This window comes from Coenobita brevimanus, chromosome 41 (assembly GCF_032717465.1).
Source record: "Coenobita brevimanus isolate Jiangsu-jjx chromosome 41, ASM3271746v2, whole genome shotgun sequence".
In the NCBI taxonomy this organism is placed as follows: domain Eukaryota; kingdom Metazoa; phylum Arthropoda; class Malacostraca; order Decapoda; family Coenobitidae; genus Coenobita; species Coenobita brevimanus.
In genome coordinates, this window is record NC_136994.1 from 16,329,301 (window position 1) to 16,354,782 (window position 25,482).

The window sequence follows — 25,482 nt, forward strand, 5'->3', positions numbered from 1 at the left end:
TAAGTGGGTTTGGAGATTGTGTACAACTTCTTTCTTGGTGATTTATTCTTAACATTACACTTCAGTTTCTCTTGCACATTATTCGTCTGTCAATAGATGGATAGATAGTAAAGTAGATAACTAGTAAAATGACTTATGGAAAATACATGTACACAAACCCTTGTTTCACAGTGGTTTGATATGGTAACATACTATGGCAGGTCTCTTCACTGCAAACAGATTTTGCAACATAAGTACAGTACTTGTGCAGTATAATATTGCCTATACATCCATCTGTGTTAGTCTCTTCTTTACCCCAGCCTGTTCGCACCGAGACCCGAAATAGGAACAGGGATTGTAAAGTGACAGTTGCCAGCCACTCTGTCATTTCTCAGCCGTCTGTCGTCACTCACCCTCCGATTCCACTAACATTGGTTCCTCCCTGTGATTCTTCCCTTCCCTCTAAGCATATCCCAACAGGAACATTCCTCCTCTATCTCGATCTTCTGTTTCTCAGGCTCTCTGTTTTATCTTATATCCTCTCTGCCTCTGGTTTCTTCCTTCTCCTCATGCATCCTCCACCTCTTCCTCGTCCTCGTCTTCTTCCAGCCCATCCTCCTTCTCATTGTCATCATCCTCCTCCTCCTCCCCCTTTATCTATATCTTTTTCGCAGGCTGTCTGTTTTATATTATTTCCTGTCTTTAGTTTCTTCTTTCTCTTCTCTTCATGCCTTCTCTTTTACTTCTTCTCCTCCTCCAGTCAGCAGCCCCTCCTCTACCTCGGTCTTCAGCTTCTCTGTCTCCTCCTCCCACGATGACCCATAGGACTGCTTCTTGGTTTCTGGCGGGAATGAATAAGAAAGTAAATAATCTCTCTCTCTCTCTCTCTCTCTCTCTCTCTCTCTCTCTCTCCATAGGGCTGCTTCTTGGTTTCTGGCAGGAATGAATAAGGAAGTAAATAATCTCTCTCTCTATCTCTCTCTCTCTCTCCATAGGGCTGCTTCTTGGTTTCTGGCAGGAATGAATAAGAAAGTAAATAATCTCTCTCTCACCTTCTCCCTCCGGTGGCATAACACGTTGGGATATGAGATGCAGCACAAAGGTGAGGGCGGCCACAACCGCCCCTACTAGATACAGCCAAGGCCCTCCCAACCACGAATATATCAGACCCCCGCCAAACATACCCAGTGCAAATCCTGAAACACAAACAGAAACAGGGCATTAGAAGCTTTGCTATAGTCAGTTTATTTTCATCTGACGGAATTGGAACACTCTCACAGCATAAATAGGCCTATTAATTCGTGACGGTAAACGGCATGAAATTCAAAGAACCTTAGTTATGAGGAGGGAATCTCTTTAGTTACTACCTGTCTTACTGACTACACTTGGCCATCAATTGAGCTGAAAGGGGTCAGGGATCTTCATCAGGTTAGAACAATCATGCCATGCAATCTCCCCCCCCCCTTTTTTTTTTGGCATGTGTCCCTTTTTACGCAGTTTTCTTTTTTTTCGATAACGGCTGTGGCGTTGGCCCCTTGGTAGAGGACTTAGGTTTGGTGTGTGTAGCACTTTATGACCCGATGCCCATCCTAATGTCTACCAATGACCCTTGGATGGACTCGAACTTCCGACTCTTCAGCTGCAGCAGAGCGCACTAAGCCACTGAACCACAGCTGCCACAATCTCTTCCCAGTTTCATTTAATTTATTTTTATATATAACTCCTTCATTACGATGACATACGTTACAATTCATTGTTATTAGATTACTTCAACCATGGAGCGCACGTTAACAGTGAAGGAACTGATGTACTTCCAAGCTCATCTGAAAAGAAATATCATTGGACTGCAGGATTAAGTTTGCAGTTCTCCATCGTCCTTTCGTGGGATGGGGATGTTGATGAGGAACGTTTGGAGCCGACTGTCTATGTCGGTGCCATCAAATGAAGGTGTCCCTCTTCAGCACCGATGGGGTTAATGAGGGATTAATCTCTCATAAGCTAAATAAAAATGCCTGGGAATAGCAAGCCGAAGAACACCTGTTGCACATACACATGTGAAGAAGTTACGTTGATGAAATGAAACAAAGAGGTGTATTTAGTGGATAAAACAAAGCATAAGATACTCATTACAAAAAAATGTAGAATATCCTTTACTCCTGAAAGCTCTAATAATTAACAAAGGATGGTGAGACTGATCGGTGCTGGAGGCGCCCGGCACAGACATACTGACGAACACCACATATCTTTTTAAATGAGTGTAAATTGGGGTATCCATTACGCTACACACCAAAACTCTCATAGCACAGGTTTGTAAGGCTCTGAACGGTGGTGGAGGCTCCTGGTGGGGATATTCTGGAGGAGTAGACTACAGTGGCTGTGAAGCCCAAGCCGTAGCATGGCCCGTTGAGCATCTCCACGACCAGGGTTGTCCACAGTGGCCAGTTGTAGGCCCCTGCCGCACCATGCCCCAGCATCCGCACCACATACAGGCCGAAAACCAGGGATGTGACGTGGTGAGCACCCAGTCGACGTAGGAACCAGTCTGTGCACGGTATGGATAAGTTACACTTAATTATTCTGTTACACTAGAAACTGTTACTGTAAATAGTTAATGAGAATAGTAATTAATATACGGTAATCATGTGCATCCATTATGTTTCGAGATGTGATGTTGAATGGTGTAAAAAAAAAAAAATCCAATAACGCCGCACGATAGGCTACCACAAGGATTAATAAAAGTTAATTGAACCATAGGCCTATATGTTACCCCACAGAATCAAATTTACTAGTGGAGTGCAAATATTAGCCTACAGAGAAGCGAGAAGAGAGTTTGAAGAAGAGATAACAATGTGTTGGGGACAGGAAATGGAATGATATAAAAAACAATATGGATAGAGGTGTGATAGGTAGTATCTATTATAGGGCTAAAGCACTGTGGAGCAGGGAGGGGGAAGGGATTAAGAACTTTTCAACAGGAGTATGGAAGACAAGGAATTAGGCACGCGTTTGGGGAGCCCTAAAAAAAAAAGTAATGAAAGAAAAAGAAAGTTCCGTTACGAAGCTCAACCCCAGGGGAGGGCCAAACTCGACAGGGAAGATACTGTACATACCTCGCCCGCGGGGTGTCGTGGTTGTTTTGGATTGTGGTCGTCTGAAAGTTGTGGAAAGTTTCTGTCATTTAACCTGCATGGAAGACTCAGTTAAAAGGAAAGCCTAGTGCTCATCCTGAAGCAGAAACCTGAAGCTTGTGAGCGTATCGAGAAAGGTAAATATAAACATAATTTGATGTGAATTCACTGTATGATCAGCTGGTGACGTAAGGCGAAAAGTGCTGTGATAGAAACGAAATGTACGGTTTAATGAAATCATTTGAAAAACCTTACGAGTTTATTACTTCTTGTTATAGTTTTTTTTCTATATTTTTTTTTATGGTAATTGCATTGGGATGATTTTGCGTCCCTGTTGTTTCATCCATGTTTTGTGTTCCCAACGCATTTTGTTTCTTGAGTATAATGGCAGACACTAAAAGGAACCGAACTTTACCAAAATTCACATGGTTTTCCATTTCGGCGTGTTTGACTGTTACTGTTGGTTAGGTTTGGTTAAGTAAAATTTAAGTTAGATTGATTCTGGAATTTGACTCATTTTGTTTTCATTTTTTCTTGGAACAATCTTTCTGGAATCTGGCCTTTGGATCGTCCTTGCATTAAAAAAAAAAAAAAAAAAAGTTAGGTTGTTGGGTTATGTTAGGAATTAGGATAGGTTGTTACGTTACTTCTGGTTAGGTTAAGTTTGTGTAGGTTTTGAATATATAAGGTTACGCAACTACAGCTGTAAGAATAGGGGAGCGCAGTGATAGTTCGGCCAGGAGGATGGTTCGGCCACTGGCCTTCCTGAATAATGTAGGGGACCTAGATCACTGAGATTTCACATGAAGTTGCGTGATCTTGCCGACAAATGGCACATGTTTTTTTGTTTTGGTTGGCCGGGAAACAGCAACATCAGGTTAGATTTTATGATTTTTCATGACCCCTATGTACTTTTTCGGTGATCCAACGTAAGCAGTAGCTCCACTAATACTTCAGGATTGTTATCCATATATAGTGCAAATATCATTTATTGTCTATAGGTGACGTGAGAGTAGATAACACTCGAACAGCTTATGAACTCTGGGTTTCGGGGCGCCATGTGTACATCTTTATACATGGGGGATGATTCGCCACTTAAAGTGAGGGATGGTTCGGCAGGGTTGCCCGGTGGCTGAACCATCTCTCATAATTATCTAATGATTTATTTTCTTTATTTAACAATTTTTTTTCTATCTATCTATCTATCTATCTATATACCTAGGCTGCTTCCCCCAAGGAAAGGGAGGTAGCCGAGACAGGACGACACACTCCCCATTTACTCATCCATTCAAACACATTCATTCGCATCTTAGCCCCAAAGGGGAGAATGGACTGATCCTCACCGCACCACACCGCACAAAGGTCAACTGCGCAATGCAATCAGTGACATCTGCAGCAGAGCCCGACAGCAGAACTGGTTTACCCCTGCCACATCATAACAGACTCATCCCCTTACCTTTTTTCTATAAAATTACATATTCTCTCTCTCTCTCTCTCTCTCTCTCTACTTTCCCTCAGAAATCGATGAAGCTTCTGCTTCAAGAAACGCTATAATTGGAGTATTACCTGAACCAGTTTCACAAAGCACTAAGCGAAGGCAAAGGTATTACAACCTTGGATTTTTATTTCACTGGATTTAAAATGCGTTAAGAGTAAACAGCATGTAAGAGAAGTAGCTTTCATTTGACTCGGATATTTTCTTTCACAAAATTATAGTTTTATTTTATCAGAGATAGGCAAGAGTAGAGCCATTTAATTTCATTATAAGGAGATTGTTTGTTCCTTGTTTCATTAAAAGGAGATTGTTTAGGTAAAAATAAATCCAATAAATCATGTCAGCACAGATGAAAATTTGATTCTTAATTTCCTACTGTATTTAATTCTTTAATTGAGCCCCAGAGGCAAATGGCCAAATCATCCCACATGGTGGCCGAACCATCCATCGCCAGTGGCCGAATCATCCACACCAAGAGGGATGGTTCGGCCATTTTGGAGACCTTAAGAGTTTGGATTACTGCCAAGAAATGACGTAAGTTTAAGAACTGACAATAGCACACAAAAGAGCCAAAAGATGTGGCTTCCTCTTGGAATAAGCAGATTTTAAGAATTTCTTAAACTTTATTTATTATGATTTTTTTTTCGAAAAAGTGGCCGAATCATCACCGCCCTCCCCTATATTCCGGTTGATCTGAGTAGTTTTCATAAAGTCTGCCAGTACGCTTGAGAAACGACACGAGTGAATCGGAATGGACATTGATATAAACAAGAAAATCGGCGATAGACTCATTACTACCACAAAAATTATAAGAAAACCAGGGAAAAGAGGAAGTGAATCGGTAAGGTATTTCTGCTACTTAAACTAATCAGCATCTTTACCTTATTAAACTGTATGAAAAACGAAAGTTCCTCAGATAGAAATACTACGCTACTTTATTCAAATGATTTTCTCAACAACGATCAAATAATGCCCATCCAATTGATCATAGAGGCGATTTCTTTTTCCCTCAGGGTTGACTCATAAGGCGAAAAATACGGACTGGGAGCTAACGATAGTATTTACTTTGCACCAAATTCATGCTGGGATAAATCAAAAGGCCTTTGTCATAGTTATAGGCCGAAGAAACCTGTCTTCAAAACATGTCGCAAATCAGCTTTAATTTCATTATGAAGAATATTTGTGTTTGTTTACATTTGACGTTGCATTTCACACGAACATCGCTAGGTTGGGTTAGGTTACGTCGCAAGGTTGGATTAGATTATTTTCTAGGCTGGGTTAGATTACGTAGCTAGGTTGGGTTAGGTTACATTACTAGGTTGGGTTAAGTTACGTCGCCTGGTTGGGTTACGTTACATGGCTAGGTTGGGTTAGGTTACGTCGCTAGATTGGGTTAGGTTACGTCGCTTGGTTGGGTTAGGTTACGTCGCCTGGTTGGGTTACGTTACATGGCTAGGTTGGGTTAGGTTACGTCGCTAGATTGGGTTAGGTTACGTCGCTAGGTTGGGTTAGGTTACGTCGCTAGGTTGAGTTAGGTTACGTCGCTAGGTTGAGTTAGGTTACGTCGCTAGATTGGGTTAGGTTACGTCGCTAGATTGGGTTAGGTTACGTCGCTAGGTTGGGTTAGGTTACATGGCTAGGTTGGATTACGTTACTCCTATCATTCAGGCGGAAATGTCAAAATCGATTGTATCACTATAACCATTGAAGAACTTTATGTATGGGAGTTTGGTGTAAAGATGACCTCAGGGATTATAGTTCATTGACTGTTTTGAAGATTTTCGTCCTTTTGCTGCCTGTTTCCTGTAACCTAGTGGCATAATAAGACAATACCGAAGTCCTGCATCCTTTCCATAGCACTTCCTCGTGACTAGCACCATACTGTAGTTGTCTCATGCTATAACTGGACTGAAGTTGGGTGAGGAGAGTGATGAAATTAAGTAGACTGAGGTGATTACTGCTTAAAAAACAATAACTATACTATGCTTACTTTAACTAGGCTTAAAAATGCAGTCTCATTTGAATACCGATCTGTAACAAGGAATTAACATTAGAATACGATGCCAGTCACGAAGTAGTCATGAAATGGATACAGGACTGTAGTAATGTCTTATTCAGTCACTTAACTACAGGAAATACGCAGGAGAGAGAGAGAGAGAGAGAGAGAGAGAGAGAGAGAGAGAGAGAGAGAGAGAGTACGCCGTTAGAATGAATGAACTACCGTACTGTATGCTTTCCTGGAACAACATTAATTCTTGAAGAGCTTTTAAGTGATGCAAATTTACAGTTACGGATATAACATTTGATTCACGTAATGGGGATAACTGTGAAGTGAGTAGCGACTTGTGGAACGCAGTGATGTATATTCGTAACCCAGTGGACATTTCAAAACACAGCGTTCGAGTTTTATAATAATTCAGACTATAATTGGTGCGATATTACTACTCTGTGTTCACCCTAACTTTCCCTAGATTTTCGTCCTGTTGCAGTGTATTTAATGGCAGAAAAAGAAAATGTCTTACATCCTTTCCATAGCACTTCTTCGTGACTAGCATCTTACCCATGAGTTTATTCTGTTGTGAGCGTTTTCAAGATGGAGAGATACCAGTTTTAGGCCAAGTGAGAAAAAGAAAAGTAGGCTGTATTTTCAACTGTATTATGCTGAGAATTCCGAGATGGATGATGATGGTCCTGCAGTTTGTGAAGAGAGAGAGAGAGAGAGAGAGAGAGAGAGAGAGGATGTACTTTATCGTTTATTGGAAGTGTTCGGGTAGCATGGATATTAATTCCAATGAAAATTGAGAGAGAGAGAGAGAGAGAGAGAGAGAGAGAGAGAGAGAGAATGTACTTCGTTGTTTATTGAAATTGTTAAAGTAGCGTGGATATTGATTTCAGCTGGGGTGCAGAACAGTCGATCAACAACAGTCTACAACATGGCATCAGTCAAGCCCACATCACAACATCGGCCTACATCCTACAACAGTCTACAGTGTGAAGTGAGGAAGGAAATTGTACTGTATGCCCTAATGGTGAGTGTTCATTAAAATCATGTAATTTTTCATTTTTTGAGGGGGGGGAGGGGTCAAAGTCTAGGGGAGCTACAATTTATAACTTCATAATCACATGTATTTCAAAGTTTGGCTCTCTTTTAATATTTTCTTTGCGGGAACAGTTTGCGGCCTTCAAGCTTTTGGTTCCGTCTTTGCACACACACACACACACACACACACACACACACACACACACACACACACACACACACACACACAATGAGTTATAGTTTACTGAAAATATAATGGTTAGCTATGCCTGGTAGCCCACCTGGATTTTTACCTTTGTTACGGTACAGGTAGGCAGTAATTAGGAGGATACCTGACACGGTGAATTTCGTTGTTTTCATACTGTGCAGTGTCTGATAAAATATAAAATACAGCTCTTTTTCTTGTATTCATTTCACTCAACGTAACTTTATCAGGGAACAGACTACCGCAGATTTGAACCTCTATTCTCGGGAAAGAAGCATCCCTAGCACCTCTTCCTTAACGATTTATTTCCGAAACTACCCATTATTATTATTATTATTATTATTATTATGCTCCTTCTGACTTGGAGATTTATTTCCAAACAACGCGTCAATAATATCATTGCTTTCTCCTTGTATCCTTTTAATATCGACATAGATTGCATGAATAACACACAAGAATATAGTAACGAAGCAGTCAGAAATACACCGGTAAGGAAGAGGTGTTAGTAAGCTTCCCAACTGCACGAGAATACCACACTAATATTACGTGTCTGAGGGCATTATGTATTAAAACTGAGTGCCCAAAGGTTTAGCCCTCCTTTATTTATTTATTTATTTTATTGATTTTTTTGCAATATGAATGTATGTGTATTGATTTGATGCTTTGTTTATATCTCACACAAGTTCCGAAACATGCAGACTTGTCCATAAATGAATCTAAATATAACCAAACCTTTATACGAACGAATGATAAGAAAATTGTGAAAGAAAGGACGACTGCAGTAAAAGTGTTTGTCCATGCGAGGTGAAGTTACCGAAGTTTATAGATATAGGTAGGTAGGTGGGTAGGGTAGGTTGGTAGGTAGGTGAGAAGTGACATAGATAAATTGATAGTGAGATTTAGGCTGGTAGGTAGGAGATAGATAACTAGACAGTGCGGTAGAGGTGGGTAGGGTAGGTTGGTAGGTAAGTGAGAGGTGAGAGATAGATAAATAGATAGAAGGAGAGGCATAGGTAGGTAGGTAGGGTAGGTTGGTGAGAGATAGGTAGATAGGTGTAAGCTGGCAGGTAGGTGAGAGGTGAGATAAATAGATAGACAGAGGTATTACTAGGCAGGTGAGAGGTGATAGATAGATAGGTGAGATAGATGGATGGAGAGGTATGGCTAAGTAGGTAGGTAGGTGAGAGGTGATAGATAGGTGAGACAGACACACATACAGAGAGGTATAGCTAGGTAGGTAGGTAGGTGAGAGGTGAGATAAATTGATAGATAGAGAGGTATTGCTAGGTAGGTGAGAGGTGATAGATAGATAGATAAACAGATAGAGGGAGGCTGTCATACTTACTCGTAACAGCCATAAAAGGTGCCTCCGTACCACACTGCACAAACAGAGTCAACCCTTGTATCAGTTTTATGTGACTCATGTACCAGGTCCCCTCCGCCATATCCTTTTGCATGCTGAGGGGGATAGGTAAATGCAGGTGAATTATTGTTGTCATTATCTTCATTGTCATCATTATTATGGTTATTATTATTATCAGTGATTCTTGTATGCAAGGGGGAGGGCAGATAGATGTGGGTTTATCATCAGCATCGTCGTCATCATCATCATTATTATTATCATCATCATCGTCACCACCACCACCACCACCACCACCACCATCATCATCATCATTATCACCACCACCACCACCACCACCACTATCATCATCATCATCATCACCACCACCACCACCACCACCACCACATTCTCTTACATGAGCACGAGGGTCGCAGCGATGATATTGAAGGCACCATTGAGCACGACGAAGGCACAGAACACCAAGAACCTGGGCTGCTGCAGGAGGGGGAGCACCGATTTCAGCTGGCCTATGTTGGTCTTCATTTTAGGCACCTGTAGGGAGAGGGAGATTAATTGAAGGTGTTTCTCTCTCTCTCTCTCTCTCTCTCTCTCTCTCTCTCTCTCTCTCTCTCTCTCTCTCTCTCTCTCTCAGTTAAGGCACCTGTAGGGAGAGAGAGATTAATTAAAGGTGTTTCTCTCTCTCTCTCTCTCTCGTGAATATGGTATTCGTAGGTGACCTGGTAAGATGTAAGTCAAAGATTCGCTTAGGAAATTATATATATATATATATATATATATATATATATATAGAGAGAGAGAGAGAGAGAGAGAGAGAGAGAGAGAGAGAGAGAGAGAGAGAGGGCAGCTCAGTGTAGGGTGGACGGTTTCAGAAGGGTGAGAGAATAAATCAGGAATAAATCAGTGTTTTAGTCTTAGCTGGTACAGGAACAAGACCTAAAATGTAACCAGGTACCGCTTCCGTATACCTGGTGTCTTAGAGTCATTAAGTTTTCACATGACTGGGGGGGAATCCTCTCAGGTACGTAAAGTCACCTGGAGGTAGCCAAAAATAATTGAATAGTTAGGACTTTTCGTATAGAGTGCTAGAGGTAAGCTGTGCCCATTCCTTACCTTGATAGTTGAAGCTGCTAGAAGTACATCCGTAATCCCTAGAACGAAGCATACGAGGAAGGCAGGTGTGTAGTCCTTAATGAGTGATGTACCTGAGCACCAGTCTATCAGGCAGCCACTCAGAGGACCCATCAGACCCCAACCAAAAGTACCCCATACACGCTGTGAACCGTAATCTCCATCAGGGCCTGTGGGGCGGGGGGACACAGTTAATATCATCATCATCATCATCATCATCATCATCATCATCATCATCATCATCATCATCATCATCACCACCACCACCACCACCACCACCACCACCACCACCACCACCACCACCACCACCACCACCATCATCATCATCATCATCATCATCATCATCACACTCAGTCCTTGAGTCACTCAAGGACTCAGTTAAGGTTGGCTATTATTTGCATGCACAGATGCACGCGAACATTCCCTCTCTCTCTCTCTCTCTCTCTGTTCATCCATCTGTCCATCCATCCATCAATCCGTCTGTGTGTGTGTGTGTGTGTGTGTGTGTGTGTGTGTGTGTGTGTGTGTGTGTGTGTGTGTGTCTATCATTCTATCCATCCATCCATCAGTCCGTCTCTCTTTCTCTCTCTCTCTCTCTCTCTCTCTCTCTCTCTCTCCATCCATCTTTTTATCAGTCTGTCTATTCATCCATCAGTCTCTCTCTCTCTCTCTCTCTCACCTATAGTGTCGACGGCAATAGCATCATTAATAGAGATAGCTGTTTTGAAAGCTATAGTGCCGGAGTGGAGGAGGGCAGTATATCCCCAAAATTGCCACAGCCACCACACTTCACCACAGCCCTCACCACACCACTCACCGCCACCACACCACACACTGTAAGGAAGAGAATGGTTGAATCAGTACCTGCCGACTGCACGGAGTTTACTGAGGCAGATAATTGATTAGTGTAAGTCTTCTACCACCTCTCTCTCTCTCTCTCTCTCTCACACACACACACACACACACACACACACACACACACACACACACACACACACACTGCACCGCTCGCTGGTGCAGTGGTAACGTTCTCGCTTGCCATCTGGTAGACGGGAGTTCGCGCCTCCCTCAGGTTGCGAAAAGTTTCACTGACGAAGTGGGTGGTTACTGTCCCCCTTGAGCAAGGGGACGGGTGTGTGCGTGTGTGAAGGTCACAGTCTTGCCATTAGATCGGACTATATGAGCTCTCAGCTCCCTTCCGGGAGGGTAAAAGCTGACGATCACGTCCATCATGTGATCCTGACCGACCCGGTGAATTACACACACACATCTCCCATAAAAACAATATTGGTTTCCCTCGACCGTGAGAGGATGCAATGTTGAGTTTCCTGGTAGTGTTACCGTACTTTCGATACATTCCTCTCTTTCTCCACACATAAAAGCACTATCGGCAATAACAGTATTAGTTTCCCTGGACCGTGATCTCATTATGCGATGTTCTGTTTCCCGGTTGTGTTACGTTATATATGCCTGAGCAGGTTTAACCGTCATGAGGACGTGACGTGCATGTAGGATGTTTGTTAAAAGGAGTCGAGGTTAGCGGTGATTAGGCTGGATGACGAGAACAACTCAAGATTAGAGATTCTTCAGTTGGAATAAGATTATTGTTTTTGTTTCATCTCATACAAAAATGAATGAGAACCAGAAAAACATGTCCCTTTCAAAAGAAGTTGAACAAAATTGTCATACACAAAATGCGTTTATATCTAGATGACTATATACATTGAATCTTATTATCATCGGCTCTAAGCAATATATATCTTTATGTATATATACATATAATATATAGATACAGGGTATATATATATATATATATATATATATATATATATATGTGTGTGTGTGTGTGTGTGTGTGTGTGTGTGTGTGTGTGTGTGTGTGTGTGTGTGTACATTTTAGTATCATATTATTACATTTCCATCCCAGTTCCTAAAAGAACCACCACTATACCTGATATTCGATGTGACCAGCTGGTCCGAAATGTTTACACCTTCGAGTCGATACAGTCGCGTCCTCTCACCCACCGTCTGATCTTCCTCCTCTTCATCTTCCTCTCCTCCTTCTCCCCCTCTCTCCTCCCTCACCTTCTCCCATAGCACCTCCAGGCGGGTGACGGGGAGTGGGGGGATGGTGTGGGTGTGAGGGGAGGGGGTGGTGACTAGAGACTGACTAGGAGAGTGACTGTTCCTCATCTCACACGACCATCCCTCCTTCACGTAACACCTGCCTGGGGGATTAGAAATTAATTTAGAGTTTAATTAACCTCTTCACTCCGATGACGTGCTGGAGAGACGCCTTCCTGTGGTGGCACCGATATGTCAGGGCGGTGGAGCTGCCTGGTTGTATAATCGTTCCCTCCTTCCCCTCCCTGTACCCCGAAATGAGGATGGTGGAGTGCAGGTTAAGGGCAACTTCAGCCTGCAGTCCACTGGCTTCACATCCGTAGGAGCCTGGGGTTGCACCCACCATTCCTCCTCCTTCTCCTCCTACTACTACTACTACCACTACTACTACCACTACTACTACTACTACTATTACTACTACTACTACTACTATTACTACTACTACTACCACCACTACTAACTGCTGCTACTCCTCCTCCTCCTCCTCCTAACTACTACCACTGCTACTACTATTACTACTTCTACTATTACTGCTACTACTATCACCACCACCACCGCGTCATCAGACTAAAGGGGTTAATGGTATACTCTGTCCGTTTGAGTACGATGCTAGTCACGAAGAAGTGCTGTGGAAAGGAATGTAGGGCCGTAGTATTGTCCTGTTCTCCCGTTGAGCTGTAACAATATGGTGCTAGTCACGAAGAAGTGCTGTGGAAATGAATGTAGGGCCGTTGTACTCTTATTCTGCCATTGACCTGTAACACTTAAGAGTACGGTGCTAGTCACGAAGAAGTGCTTTGGAAGGGAAGTTGGAACCGTGGTAGCTATTGTTTGACCAAAGATTAACACAAGAATATAGTGCTGGCCTAATCACGAAGAAGTGCTGAGGAAAGGATGTACAGCTTTGTGTGTGTGTGTGTGTGTGTGTGTGTGTGTGTGTGTGTGTGTGTGTGTGTGTGTGTGTGTGTGTGTGTTTTAAAAGCTACAGAACCAGAATCTTTGCCAAGTTAATATGAAAGAACCGTATGGACACGAACCACCCATATCCAGAAATAAATCGCCAAGGGAGAGGTGTTAGGGAGATAATACAAGCCACAGTCACGATCGCCGCGTTACCTGGCCGCTTACACACCTGGTTATCTTCTTAATTAACGGGCATTTAACACCTGTGCAAGATTTCATTGTATATTTGCATAAGTAAATATTTTCTTTGTGTTATTCATAGACTGTAACATAAAACAGATTAAACTGCATATGGCCGTGGGTGGGATGATGATGATGATGATGATGATGATGATGATGGTGGTGGTGGTGGTGGTGGTGATGGTGGTGGTGGTGGTGGTGGTGGTGGTGATGATGATGATGATGATGATGATGGTGGTGGTGGTGGTGATGATGGTGGTGGTGGTGGTGGTGGTGGCGGTGGTGAAGATGATGATGACGGTGGTGGTGGTGATGATGATGGTGGTGATGATGATGATGATGATGATGATGGTGGTGGTGGTGGTGGTGGTGGTGGTGGTGGTGGTGGTGTGCTTTTCCCAACAGTTATAGTCAGGGGCGTAACTAGCTTCCAAAAGTTGGGGGGGACACTGACGATATTAGGTTTGCTAGCTGTGGCAAGCGAAGCGACCCTGTAAAGCTCCCCCTCCCTCCATGAGAAAGCTGTGAGGTTTGACAAACTTTAGAGACGTTTTTGAGGCCATATGGGGTACGTATTTGGTCAGGTTAGTGTTAAGTAAACTCATTGGCGAATCTAACTTGTCAGTGAATTGTTCGAGTAGCTGACTTTAATCATAAGCACATGCAAAGAAAAAAAAAACATCAGTAATAATATTCATCAAATGTAATACGAAACTCAAATGAACGCTTTGCACAGCTACATTTTTTACAAAAGTTACATAAAAAAATAGCTTGCTGCCATCACGTTTAATATGCCAACATCACACGGTATCAGTATTTACCAAATGTAATATGAAAATTAATTAAACATTTGCATAGCTAATTTATTTACAAAAGTAACGTGAGAAAAACAGCTTGCTGCAATCAGGTTAATCCACCAGCATCACACAATATCAGTATTTATGAAATGTAATATGAAAATTACCTGAATATATTCATAGCTAAATTATTTACAAAAGTAACGTGAAAAATGGTCAAAAAGGTAACGCCTTATTAAAACACACACACACACACACACACACACACACACACACACACACGAGAACATGCTGTGTTCCTGTAACCTCTTTAGAATACAGAAAAGCCATGAACCTGCAACATTCGCACACCACGGTCTATGGGCAGAGTCCAGACAAGTTATATTCTGATGCACTGACGATACTGGGTCTAATTTAGTGACCACCTGACGAGCCCCAGGCTGGGCTGTAGTTAGACGTGTGCAGGACCTGTCCAGTTCAGTGCTCATACACTTATTAAACACGGTGGATGAACGAGATTGACAGTTGTCCCGGGTTGCAACATTTAATATCCTTTTCCCTGTAAGTTCTCAGATTTTCGTATGAAAAATGAACATCTCTCTGGTTCAAAAGTTGAGGGGGACGTGTCCCCCCTGTCCCCCCCATGAGTTACGCCCCTTGTTATAGTTACTGTACCTAATAATGAAATCCCACGAACAAGTTGTGTACACTTTCCATAATACTTGAGAAGCTGGTTTTGATGTAAGGCAGATTATATTTGGAAGATATATCGTAAAAGGCTATATAATATATACACGGTAAGGTAAATCAATAGATGTGAAACAGGAGACGTAACATTCACTGCAATTGCAGGCTCAACATTGATCAAAAGAACTACAGTAAAGGAGTCATGTTTTATATTTCCTGTACCCACCGTTCCCTCCTTAAACCCCTCCCTGCCCATTAGCCATACCAGAGGTGAAATGCGGGTAGTTATGAGCGTAGAGTTTTACAAGGTGCTATCCTGTTGATTTTTTTTTTACTGTTCTCGTTCCAAAAAAATGAGTTTAAAAATGTCAGAGAGAGAGAGAGAGAGAGAGAGAGAGAGAGAGAGTCGAACGTGGAGTATAACAGAGTAATAGGCCAAGCGTCAGCAATCTGTAAAACGTAACCGGCAACATAATACAGAAGAGCAGCGCGTCAGCTGGTAGTTTCGTTTATTCATGATCTTTGAAGCTACTGAAGCGAAGCCTTGTGAATCAGACTAATAGATGCTGACCTCTTGGTATAATAGATGTTGACCTCTAACGAAGAGAACAAGCAATGCTTTCTTCAACGAATCTAATATTGATGTTAATTTTCATCAATTTCTAGGGTTATTACTCTCTGTGACACATGGTGTCTTTTAAAAATGCATAGGCAGTAAATTAATACTAAATGTATTGTTTCCTTATTACTTTTTTATATTTCTTCTCAATATAATATATTGAAATAGGAAAAGGAAGACTGCGCTAAGCCACAGTGATGTTGTAGCGCAAAGAAGGAGATTGAGAGGGAGGAAAGCAAGCACGAGGGAAAGAGAAGGAAAAGAGGGAAGGCTGAAGAGGTACCGGTATATAAAACAGGAATATTATTTATCTGTCTGTCGTATAAAGATCATACATGTGATTTTGGAGAGATCATTATTTTATAATGTTATGAGGAATGAATATTTTGTCAGAGGAAATAAGCTTACTGTATATTATTGTGATTTTGTTCCATGCCTACCGTTGATGAGATATATCAGAGTTGAAAAATTATCAACAGTGGCAAATATATGTTAGGCAAAAACAAATCCTCATAACTGATTACCATGCCGTCCCTGTATTCATTTTCACCACATTAAAAAACATGTCCTATTGAATGACTGTTATGAATTTTCTTGGAAAAGATAAAAGGAGGTAAAACCGTTGTGAGATATGTGTTGTAATCAGCGCTGTGCTCATCTCGCAGGTATATCGCACACGGTAAACATCCTGGCAATCGATAGTGATGTCTGTAAGTTATACACAAAAAATATGCAACAAATCAAAGCAAGCAAACATATGATCTTAAAACCCCGTCTACACTATCGGGCAGCGCCCGGCGGGCACGAATGATAAGCCCGTCATCGAAAACTTTATGCCCACTTTGACAGGCACACCAGCGAACTGCCAGTACCCTTAGCTGAGCGAAATCACCAGACACTTCCCGGTGGTTTGGCGCCGGGCGTGGGCCGACGACCCTATCTATCTATTGCCAGACACCATAATCCCGTAAAGGGTGGCCATTTGACACTGAGTTAGTTGTTTTACAGGGAGGGGTACGAACCCTCCACCAACCCACTTGTTGACACGTAGGGAGCACGTATGGTTTGGTTATATGGTTACCACCCAGCGTTGTAAATGGTTTCTTGGCTTACAGGAAACCATTGGGCTTGTCACTCAATGTAAAGCCACCTGTAAAGGAAAGAAAAGGAATAAGAAGTGACAGGAAAGATGGGAGAAATAGGAGGAGAGGAGGACAGGCACAGAAAAAGAATGATAAAAGCTAAGGAAGTAGGCAGCACTACATCAAGTGAGTGGATGATGGTCGCCACCGCCCCTGCCATCCCCCAAAAGTTGGCTCTTTAACCAGAATGTTTTTTTCTGCACGCTGTCATTTATTTAATATTATATAATTGCAACAATTAATATGCTCTACCTAGCTATTGTTTTTTCTTTTCAACTGTTGCGCATGGTGATACCACCCTCAAGCGCTGCCGACCGTCTATTGACAAGTGGCCGACTTTACTGCTTGACCAGCTAGCCTACTCAGCAATGTGGACATCACAGTCATGCCCTACAAACTGTGCCCGATGAAAGCACAGTCCGCCAGCCACTGCCCGATACTGTGGACGGGGCTTAACCTCAATTCGGGGAATGACTAGCGTCAAGCAATATAATTATTTATTCAAATGAGGAGACAACCTCACGGCTACCAGTGTTAATTGACGCTAGTTACTCATTTCATAACCTCTTCATTTCACTGTCTTCATTGCTGTCTCTTTCCCTCACTCTCCTCCAAGCAATGTGGAGGAGGGGTCGGTGTTGATTATGTATTGCAAATCAAAACTGGATATTTGGTCACCTAGACCCTGTGTGATGTTACAAAACGATGTTGTATGCACCTTATGGACGTGAAAGTAATGAAGTGGAGCTGCTGGGAAGAATTTTAAGGTAACCATCCATAATATATGAATGTTACTGATTATCTGACCATATTTTTGAGTTTCCAATGCAGTGCATGTATAATAAGATGAACCCCGTAGGGGAGTATTGCCTTCAGAAAGGTGGGCGATAGTTAAAGGGTTTTGGCGCCCCTTCGGTCCAGAGTCAATCCATTTTACCTCTTCAGCCTTCCCTCCTTTCCTTCTCTTTCCCTCGTGCTTGCTTTCCTCCCTCTCAATCTCCTTCTTTGCGCTACAACATCACTGTGGCTTAGCGCAGTCTTCCTTTTCCTATTTCAATATATTATATTGAGAAGAAATATAAAAAAGTAATAAGGAAACAATACATTTAGTATTAATTTACTGCCTATGCATTTTTAAAAGACACCATGTGTCACAGAGAGTAATAACCCTAGAAACTGATGAAAATTAACATCAATATTAGATTCGTTGAAGAAAGCATTGCTTGTTCTCTTCGTTAGAGGTCAACATCTATTATACCAAGAGGTCAGCATCTATTAGTCTGATTCACAAGGCTTCGCTTCAGTAGCTTCAAAGATCATGAATAAACGAAACTACCAGCTGACGCGCTGCTCTTCTGTATTATGTTGCCGGTTACGTTTTACAGATTGCTGACGCTTATTACTCTGTTATACTCCACGTTCGTTCATTAAATACTGTAGTATTCTCTATACACTGTTTCGTGCCACTTATTGGTTATTAACTTTCATGAACGTATAATATGATGAGAATATTTGCTTCACCACCACTCAAAAGTTCAGCCAGTCACGTTCTACCTGGCACAGACCCTAGGATCAGCGATTCATTCATAAAGATATGTGGGCTTACTACGGGGAATTGCCAGATGTCTCCATATAACCAAGTATTTTTTCGCACTTTCTACAGTACTTGCCCAACTGTACACTCCAGGTCCTTTTTTTTTTTTTTTTTTCCTTCAGCTTTGCGGTGTGTGTGTGTGTGTGTGTGTGTGTGTGTGTGTGTGTGTGTGTGTGTGTGTGTGTGTGTGTGTGTGTGTGTGCGCTCCGTCCCTACAATGAGTGTCTTACGCTAATACAGGGCAGTTTGTGCACCTTAACTCAGTGTTTTTCGTTCATTTGTGGTGTGCCTATTGTAGCGAGTTAACTGGCAGAATAAGACATTACTACGCCTCTGCATCGCCTGCCCATTTTAAAAGAGTCTGCATCGCCTGCCCATTTTAAAAGAGTCTGCATCGCCTGCCCATTTTAAAAGTCTGCATCGCCTGCCCATTTTAAGAGTCTGCATCGCCTGCCCATTTTAAAAGAGTAATTTTTATTGTACTTCAGCCATTCAGTCACTGGTCTTTCAAAATTGCAGCCAGTCATGTTCAGTATTGCCCATTTCAAGGCTTGCATTCCCCCATATTGCCCATTTCAAGGCACGCATTCCCCCATATTGCCCATTTCAAGGCACGCATTCCCCCATATTGCCCATTTCAAGGCACGCATTCCCCCATATTGCCTATTTCAAGGCACGCATTCCCCCATATTGCCCATTTCAAGGCACGCATTCCCCCATATTGCCCATTTCAAGGCATGCATTCCCCAGTATTGCCCATTTCAAGGCTTGCATTCCCCAATATTGCCCATTTCAAGGCAAGCATTCCCCACAAAGTTTGACTATACGTATTTGGAGTTGTAGTCTGAGCGGCTTCCTTGATTCCCCAACACCTCTTCCGTTGGTATTTATTCTGCTTATTTCTCCATACTGCCCTTTGTATGTTGATGAGTGTTGACTGATTATATTTAAAAAGATCATGGCAGCAGTGAAATGACGGGGGACAGGGCGACATGGAGGCGATTTGTTTGTGGCCACCTCTTACGAGATTAAGGTGTCTGGCAATAGATAGATAGATAGATAGCTGGCACCGTAACAACAGAGATGTATGCCACCTCACGACCAGAACAAGATGCAAACTTTATCGAGATTAAAACGATAAGAATAGCACACAAGAGAAATGAACGGTGTAGTATGCTATCATGTTTTTGTTTCTTCTTAGAGGGAACAATTTTGCGGGCAGGCCTTTGGTTCCTTCTTGCATTAAAAAAAATAAATAGGTAAGGCAGAGGTGTTGCAAAATCTCCTATTCCGCCTGGATTATTCTCTAGAGCATCACAGGCACCAGGGCACCGCGTAACGGTAAACGAGGTAAAGCTGGCCATCATGAAGGTCGGAACGTGGGATTCGGCGCTATAGTAGGACTCGCGTACGTTTGCGGCTGTGGTGTGGCCCGCACCTGTGTACAATGGTGCCACGTTTCCCCAACTTGCGATGTGAAACGAAAGCTATTTATGTACAAGGCATCACAAATTCGATAAATTCAGATGAATAAAACTTACACTTGTGTATTTTGATGGATGAATCAACAGTAATCTTATTATGCATAAAATATTTATACAGTAACACAGAAACATGGCATACATATTGTACAGTGTTGCTAAAAGAAATTGTAGTCACTTTTAATGGTTTTTAGCGTAGTTTTAGGGTGGGTAATAATATCACAGTTATAGATATAAGATAATGAGCCTGAAAAAAGAAGAAATATGCCAATATCCAAAGTAAAAGAAATAATTCATGTAATTCTTGTGAGTGGCAACACTTACACATCCAGTCTGGCCTAAGGTAAAGTACGTACCTCCATAGACCCAACCATAGCTTGTACAGGTGTTGCTAGGGAAAAATGCTCACATTTACTGGCTTTTACCGTAATTTTAAGGGCGAGGAATAATCACATTTATAATCATAAGCTAATATGTAGGACAAAATAGTAGGCATATGCCAATACTGAAGTAAAAAAAAAAAAACATTATTCACTCGCGAGCGGCAACACTTCCACACCCAGTCGGTGAGAGAGAGAGAGAGAGAGAGAGAGAGAGAGGCAGGAGAGGGGCATGCATTGAATGCATTGTCGGCATCACTAAATATAACAAAACCAAATTAACAAATGAAAGCTCAATTATAAATAACTTAAAAAAGAATCAAAAGTACTCAGGGTGGCTCACATTTCCCGCCAGGAGAGAGAGAGAGAGAGAGAGAGAGAGAGAGATAACGGTATAGAAAACGTGGCAACACTGTACACAGGTGCGGGCCACACCACAGCCGCAAACGTACGCGAGTCCTACTATACTCGCAAAGAACTAAGCTTCAAGAACCTAACCGCTATTTATTCAACGGTGATGTGATCCTGCATGACACAAGTTTATGTTTCTGAGAGTTAAGATTAGTTAAAAGAAGTCAGCCACCCGGCAGTGAGAAACGTACCCCTTTTGTTTCATCACGTCTTTGTCGTGAATAGCACAAGTTGAAATATATGAAAGTCTTGGGTAAGTTCGTGCCACATTTCACTTAACAGATTTCGATAGGGCAAGTGTTTGATGTGGCTTGAGTTGCTGGCCTTGTCTCGAATAAAGGGCTGCTACAACCTACTTGCAGATTTTTGGAGTGATTGGTGAACTCTAAGTACTTTTATTATCATTTTTTGTAATAGTGCAAACTTTTTTACCTTTCCCCATATTTATTAGACATGGAAAGTTGGCCGGGTTATGGTGGAAGTTGAATCCCAGTAAAAATAATTAATCCCAGCCAGAGTTAAAAGTGTTAGCCACATTACCCACCGTCATCCTTTGTCAACAACACGGGGTCCTCCGGCACGGGTTCCCGCGTCCCAAGTCCCGCATCTGGCACTGACTCCGGCTTCACTCCCTCACCCCCACCATCCCCCACACCCCTCACCAGCACACCTTCCACCCTGATCTCCCTCCCCATGCGCGGGATGAAGGCTATGGAGCTGAGAGACGCCACCATGACCGTCAGGGTGAGGAGGAAGATGAATCGGCGGTGAGAGGGGAACGCGTCGGAGATTGCAGAGATGGCTGGCTTCAGAAGGACGACCATCATGAGTGAAGCGGCGATGAGGGCTCCGGTCAGGGATACAGGCAGACCCAGCTCAGTGCCGACCACCACCAGGAAAGGGATGATGGGAGACGCACCTGGAGGGAAATAACGGTAAAATGATAACTGAGAGAAAATGGTAACGGTAAGAGAAAGTGGTAACGATAGAATGGAAACGGTGAGAGAAAGTGGTAACGTTAAATGGATAAATGTAAGAGCAAATGGTAAGGATAAATCGGTAACTGCATGGTGTTAACGGAAAAATGGTAACTAGAAGAAATAGTAACGGTAAAATGGTAACTGTAACAGGAAACGGTACCCACCACCATCAGGAACGAGAGAGAGAGAGAGAGAGAGAGAGAGAGAGTGAGTGATTGTGTATTCACAGGCAGATCCAGCTTTGAGAGAGAGAGAGAAAGAGAGAGAGAGAGAGAATCATTCCATCAACAGGCACCTAATCCCGGAGTTCATTAGGGTTTGATCAATAAAAACTCCTCCATACTTTTTTTTTTAACCATGGTTGCTGACTATGCACTTCAGCCACTAAGCTCTCTCTCTCTCTCTCTCTCTCTCTCTCACACACACACACACACACACACACACACACACACACACACACACACACAACTACCCTTCTTTTCTGCCCACAAACACCCAATCCCAGAGTTCATTCTAGGCTGCAAACCTCTTTTATCCAACATGTAGGCATATTGCAATAAAACTTAGGGCGTGACCACACTTATTTTATTTAGTTTTATTTATTTTTATTCTCTCTCTCTCTCTCTCTCTCTCTCTCTCTCTCTCTCTCTCTCTCGGGTACTTACAACCGAAGAAGCAGAAGTAGTGAAGTTTCAAGGGAAGTAGTTTGCTGTTGATCCTCATACTGGTAAGTGTCTGGAATTGAAAACAGGACGATTATAACTGATGTAATAATAATAATAATAATAATAATAATAATAAAAATAAGTAAAAAAAAAATAAAAAAAAAAATAATAATAATAATAATAATGTAGATGTGTAATTTCTTCCTGTCCATTCACATACAACATGGAAGCTGCATACCCAATCCTGCGATATGTATGTGTGCCGAGTTCGTTGCCATCGATGTTCTCTTTTTCCCCTATTTCTGGTTGTTTATATTTTTGAGAGAGGGACTGATCCCCCAAGAGTCCCTAGGGGGGTGGGTTCATGTCCCCCAGATAACGTATTACAGGTTAGAGTCCATTGTGCAAACCATTACTAAGATAGCAAAGCCTTATCTGCCTTCCTTTCATTAGTTCTGAGATTTTTTAATTTGGCAAGGGCGCCTGACCCCCTAAAAATCACACACACACACACACACACACACACACACACACACACACACACACACACACACACAGTAGACTGGAGGGTTGATTCGACTAGTAACCGAGGAGACTCATTTCTAACTCACTACAAAGTCCCATCAGATTTTATTCAAACACGGCTTAGTCTCCAAATTGCTAAAATGTCGGAGGTTGAGAGACTAACTAGGAGAGTGTGAGTGAGGTGGAGGGGAGGGGGAGACCGAGGATGAGATGGAGAGATGGAGCAGAGAGGTATATTAGAGAGGGGGGAGGGTAAGCTGGGGGGTAGGGCAGCGAAATGGCAGGGGACAGGGCGACATGGAGGCGATAAGTTTGTGGCCATCCTTACGGCGTCTGGCTGTAAACAGACTCATATCCTTAAAAGGGAATTTGACTAGTAACCAAGGAGACTCTGAAGCCTCATCGAATTTCACAAGCAACCAAGGCTCAGAATAAGTTGGAGAGTAACACAGTACCAGCACATGGAAACAGCGGCCATAACCTGAATGACAACAGTTTGATATATACCGTAGCACGTCTGATGGGCAATGTTTGTGTATGTGATGCCATGTGGTGCTGGTGGTGGTGGTGATGATGATGATGATGAGAGAGAGAGAGATAGCAGGGGTGAAATATATGAATTGTTTGCGTTCTTCCTAGTCTTCAGTTGTAATAATTTTAATACTGCAGTAGCTATAATGTTTTTTTTTATGCTAAGAGAGAGAGAGAGAGAGAGAGAGAGAGAGAGAGAGAGAGAGAGAGATGCAGTGTTATTTAAAACCAGTTCAAGAATGCCAAGGGAAACTGGTTCTTAGGCTTATAATATGTTTTTGCTGACGGGTGTTTTATCTGCCATTACACACACACACACACACACACACACACACACACACACACACACACACACAAAGCACAAATCTTACATACATACATGCATATATACACGTATATACATGCATTTATGCGTACGTGTGTAAAAGCATACGGTACATACATAGGGTTCACATACACACAGCCATACCGCATATCAGGCATCATAAACGTCGTCGTCAATCATCATCATCATCATCACCCATTCCATCATCATCTCTCTCTCTCTCTCTCTCTCTCTCTCTCTCTCTTTCTCTCCCTAATAAGCTGACAATTTCTCCATTTCATTCCCACCATCACCTGTGCGATCTTATTGACACACCTGAGTCTATAAATCAAGTGGAGGTGGTGGTCTAGTGGTAAGGAAGGCGTTTGCGGTCTATATGGACGGGAGTTCGAGCCCGTACTGTGGCAGAGATGAGTTGGATGATTTCAGATTCGGTATATTGAAATTCGCTGATCCTCCTCCAACACCCACCGACATGTCATAGTGTATTCAATATAGACGGTGCGTATCAGTGCCCAAGTAGTGAGTTTTGAAGGTCTATCAACCTATCTATTGCCAGACGCCGTAGTCCCGTAAGGGTTGGCCACAAACAGATCGCCTCCATGTCGCCCTGTCCCCCGCCATTTCATTGCCCTGCTCCCAGCTTACACCTCTCTCTCTCTCTCTCTCTCTCTCTCTCATATACCTCTCCACTCCATCCCTCCATCTCATCATTGACCTCCCTCTCCCTCTCCCCCCCTTCCACCTCACTCACATACACTCTCCTCGTCAGTCTCTCACTCTCCATCCTCTCCACATGGCCAAACCACCTGAATGTGTTTCTCCTAACGCTTCCTATCACATCCACACCACAACGCTCCTTCACTTCCTCATTTGTCAGTCTGTCTCTCCATGTAAAGTGTGGTTTGAATGTATGGAGGAGCGTATATGTTATTTTACTCTTTTTACTTTACCTTGCCCTCCCTAAAATTACCATCCTTCCTTCTTGAATGCTGAGCTGTTAACAGGAGATAGCCACTAGAATACGATGACAGTCACGAAGAAGTGTTATAGATAGGATGTAGAGCCACAGTATTGTCTTTTACTGCCACTGAGCTACGTGAAATAAGCTGCAAAAGGATGAAAGTTTGGGCCAAGTTAAAGTGAATGAAGTGTAGTGCCCAAGTGGTGTGTTGTGAAGGTGTGTGTTGTACATGCTTCTCCAGCGCGTAATAAGATGTCAAATTATTTCAAATCCATTGCTGTTTAATCTTCTTATCATCATCATCGTCGTCGTCGTCGTCATCATCGTCGTCAGCATACTACTACTACCACTTCTACTACTACTACTACTACTACTATTGTTCTGGTGCAAACTATTGTTACATATTACATACAAAGTTGTTTATTCACAATTAACAATGTATAATATACTGTGAATGATAAGCAACCAAACGCCATTTCACTGTAAAGTGTGGCCTGGGATGGGATGCGCAATCAGACATCTATTTTTAATAAAGAAACCTAGAGTAAAGGGAAGGCAGTAGAGAAATATGAATTGTATATATGTTTGAGTCTTGGGGGAAATATTTGCCTTGTTGGTATACCTTAATGTAATCAGTACTATTTTACTGAGGTGTATAATGAACGTGGTATAATTATGATGCTTCTATTCATGTATCAATCCCAGTTGTCTGTGGGGTTTGGCATCTCTATATTATGCTGATTCCAGTGCCACTCCCCAGTGGGGGAAGGCGGCTAA

At 42.4% G+C, this 25,482-nt stretch overlaps 1 protein-coding gene across 1 annotated transcript; it reads right to left on the minus strand.

Moving 5' to 3' along the window:
* Positions 1–704: 704 nt before the first annotated feature.
* LOC145397526 (uncharacterized) lies at positions 705–22,421 on the minus strand. The gene is made up of 10 exons (XM_080270597.1): positions 22,361–22,421; positions 21,260–21,634; positions 12,289–12,388; positions 11,018–11,172; positions 10,321–10,508; positions 9,605–9,741; positions 9,193–9,305; positions 2,267–2,521; positions 1,032–1,175; positions 705–820 (listed from the first exon to the last, which is right to left on the minus strand). Exons 1-10 carry the CDS (start codon positions 22,416–22,418, stop codon positions 705–707), a joined length of 1,641 nt encoding a protein of 546 aa, XP_080126723.1. The 5' UTR covers positions 22,419–22,421.
* Between the last annotated feature and the right edge of the window lie 3,061 nt (positions 22,422–25,482).

Bases quoted from the DNA above. Each gene is read 5' to 3' on its own strand.
- LOC145397526 (XM_080270597.1), bottom strand. From the start codon at position 22,418: ATGAGGATCAACAGCAAACTACTTCCCTTGAAACTTCACTACTTCTGC. The intron at 9,306-9,604 runs GTAAGAGAATGT...TATCCCCCTCAG, and splicing joins GCTGCGACCCTCGTGCTCAT to CATGCAAAAGGATATGGCGG. The intron at 1,176-2,266 runs GTGTGTAGCGTA...TTTGTGTTTCAG, and splicing joins CCTGTGCTATGAGAGTTTTG to GATTTGCACTGGGTATGTTT.